This window comes from Odontomachus brunneus, unplaced genomic scaffold (assembly GCF_010583005.1).
Source record: "Odontomachus brunneus isolate Ranch 3 - 2012 unplaced genomic scaffold, Obru_v1 Obru_scaffold_048, whole genome shotgun sequence".
Taxonomy (NCBI): domain Eukaryota; kingdom Metazoa; phylum Arthropoda; class Insecta; order Hymenoptera; family Formicidae; genus Odontomachus; species Odontomachus brunneus.
In genome coordinates, this window is record NW_022639498.1 from 298,609 (window position 1) to 310,807 (window position 12,199).

Here is a 12,199-nt window from a genome sequence, read left to right on the forward strand (position 1 = left end):
AATTCAGCGGCCCAAAATTTCACTGTCGTAAATGATGGTGCAGAGTCCCCATACACAGAATCCAACTCATCTTTGATTTGCGTAGGCGTATTGCCTTTCAAAAACAAATATTTAATGACAGCTCGATACTCGATTTTGTCCATTTTCACAAAAACACTCACATCAACTTACTCAAACGACTGTTACATAACAACTGCGAGTCCAAAATGGCTGAAACTTCGGTGAGTAACTGTCAACAGATGAACAACGAAATTCACTAGCTTTTATTTACAAGTGCTGCTATCTTCACGTTGAGGTCGGAAACTTTTCAGACCACCCTCGTATATTTCGCGTCAATTTCTTGACCGTACATCGACAAATATTATCAGTCTAGATATTATGTTTATGTTACAGAGTACCTCATTTTGATTTGTCCTTCCCAAAAATTTTTTAAAATTTTGATTGTAAAAAAATGCTTAAGACAAAAATTATTATATTAAGACTAATATTATTAGTTTGAAAGAAAACACTTGATTCCGATATGAATCATATCGTGGTCGTTGTTTTCAAGAATCCTTAAAAACGATTATTTTTTAAGTGGAATCTGATTTTTTCTTTGAGGTAAAAGTTGTAAGTCTTGAGAGTTTTTTTCGAAAAACCCCCAAAATTATCTTTTATGCAAACCGTTCCAGAGGTATAAAACTTCAAAGTTTATAAGAGAACTCACGTTAATCAAACACACTAAAGGGAACAGAAATTTACTATGTCCACGCCGTTCCTGGATAGTGTTAAAAGTAGGATAGAAATTTAGATAGTATGAGTACTAGAATAATCATTAAAGCCTTTTGCACAAATCATATCCCACATAGCACGTAATATAATATTACTGTGATATTATGTAATATTATGTGCTATGTGGGATGTGTGAAGTTAGTAGCTTTGTAAACTTTGAAGTTTCATATCTCTAGAACAGTTTATACAAAAAATGTTGGCAAGCATTTTGAAACAATCTCGATGAGGTCTATAACTTTTATTTCAAGAAAACAATTAAGTTTTAGAAATTAGTTACCTTTAAAATTTTGTGAAAATGACGACATGCACGACATTACTCACATCGGAATCATGTGTCCCTCTTCAAACCAAACAACTTTTATCTGAAGTATTTTTTTATAATAAAAAATAAAAAAGTTCTTAAGAGTGAATTAAAATGGAACATCCTATATAGAAATCTATGGTTGTGCCAGCTCATTTGGAAACATAAACTTATATACATAGATTGCGCCTTCTTATGAAAGATTTGAAGACAAAGTTTGAAGAGCAGCCTTATTTTCCTTTCATTATTTACAGACATTTTTTCTTTGAGTCCTATTGAAACAAGCTAGAGAAAGATCTCGAATGTCTGTAGTAACAGAACATCCTTTTTCGGTCAACTCTTCGCAGCGTTTTGTGAAACGCTGAGCTTATGGCTTTTATCCTGAACACTTTTTTATCGATTAAAATGTCTTTAAATGTGCTTATAAGTCAATCAGAAGACTTATAAATCACATTTAGAGACACTTTTATCTATAAAATAACTCAAAATAAAGATCTATATGTGAAAGTTTATGATTGCAACTAAGCTTGTGATTAATCTAAAAAGATTTTATGGAGTTTATTCACCAGATATGTATTTTGAAAGAATGTATTTGCAGTGGCATATGAAAGGAGCTACTCATAAATTTATTATTCCTCGAAAAAAATTACGTTTTTATATATTTAATTCACTATCTAAATAATAAGAGTTAATTTGAAACTAATTTTATGATACTATTTTGCTACGTTTTATTCAATACAATGTTACTCAAAGCATAAAACAGCAGTTTTTTTATCTAGAATCGACATTGATACACAAAAACAATGTAGTGAATATTATTCTTTCTTCTATACTGCGTTTCCTAATATGTAACATTTAACGCTAAGTTTTTCATTTGGATAGTATCATTTTTTACGAAGTTACACTGGAATAATGGTCATCTATATTGCTTCTCTATCACAAAGTTACAGGTATTAATCAGATACAAAAATCATAATATTTAGTATTAAATTTATCATAAATAGTACAAATAAATCGTTTGAAACTATGAATGTATTTTACTACAATAAATGTTATATTAAATTTTTGTATAATTTTAAGCATTTTGATTTAGGTGAATAAACTCCTTAATCCTTTCATACCTCCGGCTTTCCCAGAAGAGATATGTTTCACATGGAGACGATTATAGAAGTTTAGATTATAGAAGCGCTGATCCCAAATATATTATCAAAATTAAAATTCAAAATGGCAGCCATGAAAAACTTGAATATATGTTTAAAATAAACTTGGATTAAGTTTTTCTCTGATTACTAATTAAGTTAAACGTTAAAAATTTAAATTTAAGATAATAGACTTCAGATAGTGATTACAATTTATGGACACATTTTCAATTATAAATAGAAATCTGCTATTTAAATTGTAAATCAAAATCTGCTACATGCTATTGACAGACGTCTACCTACTTATACAGTTATATTACTTTTACAGGCAATAAAACTACTTGTCAATCAAACACGATTCTCTCTTCTATGAGTTTTCTGAGCGAGACGGAGAAACGTTTGAAGAAACGTCGATAGTATGCCAGCTAAAAGTTGAACTTTTTAAAAAATTTAGATAACTATATTTTATCGGAAATACTAAATTTAGAAATACACTAATTTTTTACACGTAAGCTCAACTTTTTTCTTTAAAGCGAGCCAAGGTAGAAATTGATAGAGCTATTTGTTCTAAAGTTACGATTTTTTTGGTAAGTGGGACATACATGCCATAACCGCAGGTATGAAAGGGTTAAATATTGACGAGCCGTAACGTTAGCTTTACGCGCAAGCGGACACCGACCAATGGCGCACCTATATATCACCGCCAGGAACCCGACACCCGCGAGGAACACCAGCCAGAACCATAGGACGACGAAGATCTTCTCGTTCACCACATTCAACGGCAACACGCACAGGGCGTCGTGAGTCTGCACGGAACCCGCCGGCCCAAAGGTGTGAATCGTGCATTTGGTCATCTTCGGGAATAGCCGCGCCATCGGGTCGACCCGGTCGTAAGGGTCCTCCTCTAAGGCGAACGCGCTCACTAAGGGTCCGTATCGCCTGAATTGTCCCTCCAGGAATACGTCCAACAGATATATCTGCCCCATCTGCCTCGCACGATAAAAAGTCACGCTGAGATTAGCGATTTCACCCCGCCGCGTATTTCGTGGCAGCACTTCTTCGGAATATAATCGTAGAAAGAGGAAAGTAAACGTCAAAAGTCTTCAAACGTAAAAAACGAAGAAATCATCGATTTTCTCGCTTTTATGAAACTGAACTTTTAAGGAACTGCGATAAAGTGGCTGTATTTTACGTTGAGGTCCCTTGACGTATATTTCTACACGATATACTATATATATATATATGTATGTATGTGTTTATGTGTGTGTGTGTGTATCGGGTTTGCAACAAAGTTTCGACCGCGTTCTGCCTCTGCTCGGGTATCGAACCGGAGTTAATTATTCACGTTTATTTCCGCGCAATTTCCTCGCCTCTGACGTCACAATCTCGGGTGACTGACGTAGGTATTGACAGCGTTTGCTAGCCTTTTTGTAAAGAATCCTCGCGGACCCTTTTGTTACCTCGAAGAGACGAGCAAAGAAAGAGAGAAAAAGAGGAAGAGAGCGAGAGTCACACTTACCGAATTTAAAAGGTTCAACAGCTCGCACACGAAGAAACGGAATGCGTAGAAATTGTGACTGTGCAGATTCGTTTTAGTGAAATAATCCACGAGCTGCTGCTTCCTTTCTGCGGTCCAGACGTCTCGTAGAAATGGGGACGCGAGGTCTCGCGAGAGAAGGCCTATGGTGCCTCTTTCCCAGATGCCCCATAACGCGCGCGGCATATAAAAAAGGATTGCTTGCAAGCCGAGGACGAAGCAGACCTATCGGACGTCGAATCTTTATTTCTTATATTTCCGGGTTTTCTTCTTATTTCCGATTTTCTGGCTCAACTCTAGAAAGATAGCGTAAAATAACTTTTACTCATGCTGAAAGCCTTTTTCAGCTTCGCCTCTTAGCATTTATTTCACCACTCATTGAAACAGATGCTACTGCTTTTTTGTGAGATGTTACTTAAATGAATAAAAATTACTCATTCTTACCTTAATCGTAACATATAATAGATTATTGCTACCTTTCTAGGGTTAAGACTCCTCCTCTTTCGATACCAAGCGGCGAAACACGTAGAAATAAAAAGATGTATCTGTAAAATAATATATGCAATCGATTGAGTAGATGTGTGTAAAATAGTCCAAACACTTCAATAAATAATTGTAAAATTAACGTGACATGAAATCTTTTATCCTATCTTTTCTTATGATTGTATTACATATAATAAAAGATATTAACCATATTATCTTTCACTTTCAATAGATATCAGGAAGAGAGGTTGAGATTATTTAGAAGAAGGAAAATTGGAAACATTGAAATACGATATTGTGTTGAATTGATAAAGACTAGAGGCGTTGTGTGTGTGAAATTCTAGCATGGACAATATATATGTAAAAGTGAGGACTAATTTAGATTCAAGAAGTGCTATACGACTTTTAATTTATTTTAGGAAGATTAGAATACGAAGATTAGAAATATAATGCATTATATGGGACGTTAAAATATAAAAAAAATAATTTATCACGTTAATTTTATGATTATTTATCAATCGTTAGAGTAAAAGAAAAGTATTCGAGCTATTTTATAGATCTATTCGATCACTTGCAAGTGTTATTTTAAATATATATCTTCCTATTTTTACGTATTTTGCAGGAATTTTAAGCATTAATTTTCCCACTCCTAACGTTATATACATTAAGATAGCCGCAGTGAGTAGCTAAGAGCTTTAAAATCTTCAGTATAAGTAAAAGTTACGTTATCTCTCTAGAGTTAAGAAGATATTCTCATTTGAAATATCGTTTTACATGTAATTTTTAGGAAATATCGTTTTATATATGATTTTTAAGTTTTTTTTTTTTTAAACTATACAATATATATACAATTCTGTAGTTTTGCACAAATATTTATCTATACTTTAACTATATACAATAATTTGTACAGGTCATTATCTTCAATAATAATAAAATTATAAATAATTTAGTGCAGCGCTTTAAGAAAGTTTTGCTTGTAAAGTTGCCACGATTCCGGACGTTGCAGACTTCTGAAACCAAAACGGCAAAGAAATTATTAAACTATAAATTTGTGAAAAGAGTATTGTAAAAAGAGTAGGAATCAATAGGATATTTGTATCTTTAGATATGATGGCAATCAATTCGCGAGATATAATTTCAAAAAGAACGCGTTTAAAGTTTTCAATACAATTTCAATAGGGATGATAGTCTTTTGCGGCTCTTATCCTTAATCTGCTATTTCTGCACCATACAGAGTATCTTCTTCTTCCACATGCAGCACGTGCAAAGCCGATTTTTCTCTACTTTGCGAGATCTTCTAGCCCCTTTTATTTCTTTTAACAACTGGCGCTCAGACCTGTCAATGCACGTTTTCTACGTTTTGAAACTCTGCAAATATATTCGTTAGTTGACCAATGCTGAAAGCCATAATTCGTAAAATTGAATAAAATTTTTTATAAAAAACACAAACGGCTAAGAAATTTGCTATTTCAATTGTGTTTTTACCATAAAACATATATTTAGGAACATAGATATAAAATTTAGACAAAAATTTCGTTGCTATTTTGAATTCATACTCTTAAACATCTTTAATCATATTGATTTAGCATATAATTTTCACAGGTATTTTTCCGAATACCTTCGAAAAACTTTGTCGTTTAGAGACACGACTTACTTGATTATCAAATCCGGCGTTCACTTGCTTGTGTGTGTGTGATTTAGCTATATCTTCGTTATTTCACTCGATCCAAATATATTTACCTTAGTGATACACTTAAAATACATAACAAAATCGATGTTTTATCTTCTTCAAATAAGAATATCCTCGTAAGACTCCTGACTCCTCGCCGCCTTATTAATTATGTCAGCTTTATTGATTGTATCAGGTACGAGAAAATACACACAAATTTTCGCAGAAATTCTTGCGTTCTAGTTGAAATCAAAAATATTTATTAAACTATATTTACGATCGAATAAACCTACTTGTAAGATATTCTGAAATTCTTTATTTTGATTTAATAATAGCTGGATAAACTTAATTTTTGTAAAGAAACATATTTTAATTAACATATATGTGTACGTCTAGATATATCAATTTTTCTCGTTCAATTCAAGAAAAATATAATGAGCCTATTAAGAGAAAGAAAATAAAAACTCAATAACAATGATATCAATTAAATAATAGGAAAAAGAGCTAATTCGAGTTCAAGCACAGGATTAATAGTGATATGTACCATATGGGTAAAACCTTCCTTGTGTTAGGAAATAGAGCAATATTGAACATGAATACTCAATATAAATAATCAGTTTCGGCTCAATCATGAACCCTCTTCAGTGATATAAAAAACTCAAGGTTTACAAAACGAACGCATTACAAGTAAAAGAATTAATTAGAGACTTTAATAAAATCCATAAGAATAATTTAGACTTTATTATTTTGACGCTAATTAATAATAATTATCCTTTGGACCTAATTTTTAAAATTATAAAACGTAGATTAAGATTTCTTACTGTGAATTGCGGACGAGGTTCAGAGATAGTTAAAACAAATTTGACAGCATCTGGTTATGATAAAAAATATTTTACTATACCGTTTTTTAGTGTGGCTTCGAACAGACTGGCAAAGCTTTTTAAAATAATTTGACAAATATTGCTTATTCTTGCAATAATAAATTATCAGGAATGATTCGTGTACATAAAGACAGGTTGTCTCCTGGTTTCCATAATAACGTTGTGTATAAATTGCAATGCAATAGTTGTGAGGCGTCGTATGTTGGTCAAACTAGTAGAAGACTCTACGCGCATTGCTGAGCATAGGAGAATACCAAGGAGTTCTACAGTTGAGTTAACGACCATACAAGAACACCGTCTGCGAAAAAACCATGATTTCAATTGGGATCAAGCCAAAGTTTTGCATGAGGAACGTTATTATTTGAAACGCCTGATATCAGAAATGATTTACATTAAATTTCAAAAGCATGGACTTAACTCTCAAAAGGACACAGGATATTTGGACAACAGCTACTGCGGCTTATTATGAAAATAAAACTTTGTTTCCTTCTCTTCCAAGAGTTGTCGCCGCAATGTTAATGCTCGTGTATATAAATCTGTTATTATCTCTTTTACTTAGACGTGGCGATGTTATCGTTGACAGGATCGTTTCACTTTTAGCCGAGCTCAACAAAGGTAATTTATATTGACCGTTTTAATTATTTATTTGTTTTAATCTTACCTATTTTTATTTTATTTTATGGTTTTTTTATAGTTATGACGGCTACTTCCTAGTATTAATTTGAACTTCTTAATATTAGTCGGGTAACGGTCTTGTCAGCTATAATACTGCGAATAACATTCATGTCATTTTATTAACATGTCTTTAATTAATTCTTTTACTTGTAATGCGTTCGTTTTGTAAACCTTGAGTTTTTTTATATCACTGAAGAGGGTTCATGATTGAGCCGAAACGTTTGATTATTTATATTGAGTATTCATGTTCAATAAATATTGCTCTATTTCCTAACACAAGGAAGGTTTTACCCATATGGTACATAGCACTATTAATCCTGTGCTTGAACTCGAATTAACCCTTTTTTCTATTATTTAATTGATAATGAGCATAGTTATAAATAAATATTCGCCACAAAATTCCAAGATAAAAGAAAGATAAATATTATTATATGATAGGCAGGTGTCCGTGTACGTTTAGATATTTCCATTTTCTTAATTTAATTAAAAAAAATATAATGAGCATAGTTATAAATAGATATTCCCCACAAAATTCCACGATGAAAGAAAGAGAAATATTGTTATATGATTGAAAGGTGTCATATATTATGTCACTTCAAAATTAGATAAATTTTAACTTTTTACTCTTAACAAATTTATCCCTGAAAAGGTTAATGTGACATGTGCTTTTCTTTTCAACTAATTTTCGCGTTTCTTTATGACTATTAATTGACTATTCGTAATTATTTACTGCTTATTTTAAATCTATTGAATGACTACGTCATTTTATGGACATGTTTCTTTATTTCAACGTACTTTGCAAGAACTATGAACATGTATTTTTTCGTTTCTGACATCACCAATCAAATTGTTCACGGCGCAAGACCAAAAGCTTTAAGCTTTGCTTTTCCGCATTCTCTCTTTGTAACAGACGCGAACAAAAAGTATCGTCGCAAATTCCAATTCAACATCGCGAAAGGCGAAGAAATGAAAATGTTTGTGCGCCGACACCGAAATTTTCTCTAAAGCTATTCCGCGAAAACTGCGCAACAAATCTATTAGATTGTCTGGTACAAGGGATTTGTCATTTTTCTATTCTCACAGGAAGTTTGGATATCAAAAAGAAAATAGGAAGAAATCCTCGTTAGATGTCTAAGAAATCCCGAACCAATGTCGCTCATTTAATTCGTAAAAATTATGAATCCTACGAAAGTGGATAATTTCGTTTATATTTTACTTGACGAACGCGCGGCGAACCCTTTGCGCCGACCTGATATTTATCGCACGTTCTAATATTTCGCGAAACGCCCCTACTGCTGAAAGCAAGGGTTCAGAAAAGACCCTCGCTTTTAGCGATGCCCACGGGTCGAATTGCGATACAGGGTGATGTGGGTAACGGCGGATCTACGATCTCCATTTCCACCTCCCGGTCCCGCTGCCTTCCGTCCCCTCTCGGACGTTTCCTCTCACACATACACACACACACGCGCGCACACCCGCGTGTCTACGTTGTCGATTTCATTCACGCTCGCGCAATACGTCTGCATACCGAAGCCGCGCGCGCTCCCTGACCGTCGGAACGAAGTGCAATCGTTATCATGCATCCCGCGTACGTCGAGCGCGAGTCGGTGTGTGCATTCGCGATATGAAAACTTATACGATCGAACAATTCGGGCACACACGCGCGTGCGCGCGTGCGTGCGTATGTACGTCCCCGGCATTTCTCTTCGCTGCTTTTCTATTTTTCAGCACACCCCATCGGAAAACAATTTAAGGGTTTATCTTGGAGGAATTTTGAGTCAGTCTTACTCTCCTCGGAGGAAATTTTCCTCCGAGAGCTCCGCCGAAGATAGGAGTCTCGGTTGAATTTAAGATGATCCGATTACAAGAGAAAGAGCGCGTGCTGTATGTGAGAAAGGAGAAATATCTAAAAATTAATAAGTATTTATTTTCCATGGGTGCTCTAAAAGCATATTTGCTTGTATCCATCTTCATGTTTCTGTATTAAGAAAAATTTATTTTCCAATGAAAAAATGTGGTCTCTTAAAACCATAGCTTTTTATGAAAGCAATTTTTATATTATATAATTTTTATAAAGCAATATTTATTCTACTTGAATAAAAGAATTTAGATGTAAGTAAGAACATTATTAGTACTCGCTAGGAAATCTCTTTTATCTTTTACGTATTTTTCTTCTCAGTGTATAAAATTATCTCCGCGTTTAAGAAAAGGTTCTGGTTTAGATAACCGAAAAAATAAGAAATTTTTATAAATTTCTTAATTTTAAGGAAATGAATAAAAGTATCAATATATAATTTTGATCACATTTATTATTATTTTAAATACAAAAGAATTATTTTTTAAAAATTGAAATTTCGTCTAGGCTTTTTGTACCGAGTTTGGTGTCGCCAGACGTCTCTAACTAATTGATGGACAAATACTACAATTTGTGTAATAATCTGAAAATGGAACAAGAAAATTTGAAAACTGTATTAAGTTTGCTGGAGGACGAATCTAAATCCTTTGGAAAATTTACAAAATTAGTATTCTCCTCCCAAGACATTAAGTAAAAAGGAAAGAGAGAGGAAAAACGACTTGTAATTTTAAAGTGCCGTTATTTTGTTAAATTTCGACTTTCTATATATAACATAGATTCATCCTTCAGAAAATTTATGGTTTTTAAATTTCCTCATCTCTCTCTCCCGTATGTTTCAGATTATTACACGAACTGTAATATTATCCACTAGTTAGAGGTGTCCGATAAAACCACTCCCAGCACAGAAAAACTGGACGGAATTTCGATTTTTTAATAATTTCTTATACTCAAAACAATGATAAATAGTATGATCAAAACTCTATATTGTTATTTTTATTTGTTCCTTTGAACTGAAAACTGGACGGAATTTCGATTTTTTAATAACTTCTTATACTCAAAATAATGATAAATAGTATGATCAAAACTCTATATTGTTATTTTTATCTGTTCCTTTGAAAAGAAACTTATAAAAACCTATTTTTTCGACTATTTAAACCAGAACCTTCCTTTAAATAAAGATCAAAAAACATATAAAGGGAAGCTTCTATATTGATGGATTGTCAAAGTACGTATCTTTTAGCACATCGAGCTTTCAATTTGTCTTTCTCTCTCTCTCTCTCTCTCTCTCTCTCTCCTCCCTCTCCGTTGTTCGCATCTCAATCTATCGACTACATATCTCGCCGTCTATATCGTAATAGTTCTGAGCCCAACTGACCCACTGATAATATCGATGATGACGAGCTTCATCATTCGGAAGAGCCTGTCCTACGCCAGCACTAGCGACACCACGTCCAGGAATGCCGTTCAGATGTCGGGATACCGTGAACGTGCTATAGATCCAGCAATACGCATTTACGGGATCCTTGTCTGTTAGAGAGGCATGAAGAATGTTATGTTGTGATCAGTGCAAATAGAGGAAGCGAAAGAGAGAGAGAAAGAGAAAAAAATGATCAATGTAAAGAACTGCGTCAGCTGCGTCAATATACACTAAGCTTCAATAAAACCTTAACGTTTGCTAGACCAAAACTCACTAGTCCTTCTAAACGCACATATCATGTGTTTAGACATATACGTTATAACTTGATTATTCAACTAATCTGTTATTTGGCAGACATATGATATCGTATCATATTATATCCAAACATGATAGTTAAGACTAATGAATTCTGGCCTAATAAATGTTTAGGCTTGATTGACGCTTGACACATATTACCTGTTATCAGTACGAAACAATTTCTGGCCAGATATTGATGGTAAAATACTTAAAAATACGCGCGGATCTTTTCAAAGATATTCTAAAGTAACATTTGGATATATTGTTGTCCAATTGAAAATATTTACCCATGAGGAGTTGATGGTAAAATACTGAAAAATACGCGCGATCGTTTTAAAAGTATTCTAAAGTGACGTTTCGATATACTGTCGTCAAATTGACAATTTCTGCCCACGAACAATTAATGATAAAATACCTAAAGATATTCACGATATTTTTAAAAAATACACTCTAAAGTGATTTTTTAGATACGTTGCATCGCGATTTATGTTTTCGCGTTGTCACAATGTAAAGAAGTATACGCTTGCAGCTGGAGGTTAGTGAGATTCATACCAATGGAACCATCGGTTAAACAAGAAATCGGCTCGCCGATGTATTGCTTGGCAGTCACGAGGATGGTGCAAACGACCAGCAGGAGAACGGTGACGCGCGAATGTAACCTGAAAACCACATTGTCGATACAGACGGATTCTTCCCGCAGAAGGCACTTAATAGGTGCGAAGAGGTCCAGCATGGTTGTCGCGCGTTCTTTTGTCCGTCACGTTTCCCACGCCGAAACAAAGCACAATAGAAGAAATCTAGCACAAAGAAACGTATGTCGACTTGACACTCGATCACTCATCCGTCGTGAAAATATTAAGGGTACCCATGAGTAATTAAGTACTTACACTGAGAGAAGAATTTAGTAAATATTATCAAAATTTGATTACCATTACTAAATGATAGACGTAAATATAGCGGGCCAAAGCTATGGCAATACTTATTAATTAATTTAGTTCTGTAAAATAAATTATTTATTTGACAGAAGTAAAATTTATTTGCTTCCAGAATATATTTGGTAAATAAAACTTATTGAATAGTCGAGGCAAAATAAGCGATTTTGTAATAGTTACAAAATTTTTGATAGGTTCAACCAACTATCTGTAATAATAGATATTGAAACGATGTAATAGTT

General features: G+C 33.6%; 1 protein-coding gene across 1 annotated transcript in view; it reads right to left on the reverse strand.

Annotated features, from left to right (window-relative positions):
* Nucleotides 1-11,758, reverse strand: part of LOC116845006 (innexin inx2-like) — a 16,851-nt gene extending 5,093 nt beyond the window's left edge. Inside the window, exons 1-4 of the mRNA XM_032817230.1 lie at nt 11,578-11,758; nt 10,687-10,838; nt 3,731-3,973; nt 2,902-3,197 (exon numbers count right to left, since the gene is read on the reverse strand). Coding sequence (XP_032673121.1) covers nt 2,902-3,197; nt 3,731-3,973; nt 10,687-10,838; nt 11,578-11,758 — 872 coding nt within the window. The remainder of the gene's footprint in view (nt 1-2,901; nt 3,198-3,730; nt 3,974-10,686; nt 10,839-11,577) is intronic.
* Between the last annotated feature and the right edge of the window lie 441 nt (nt 11,759-12,199).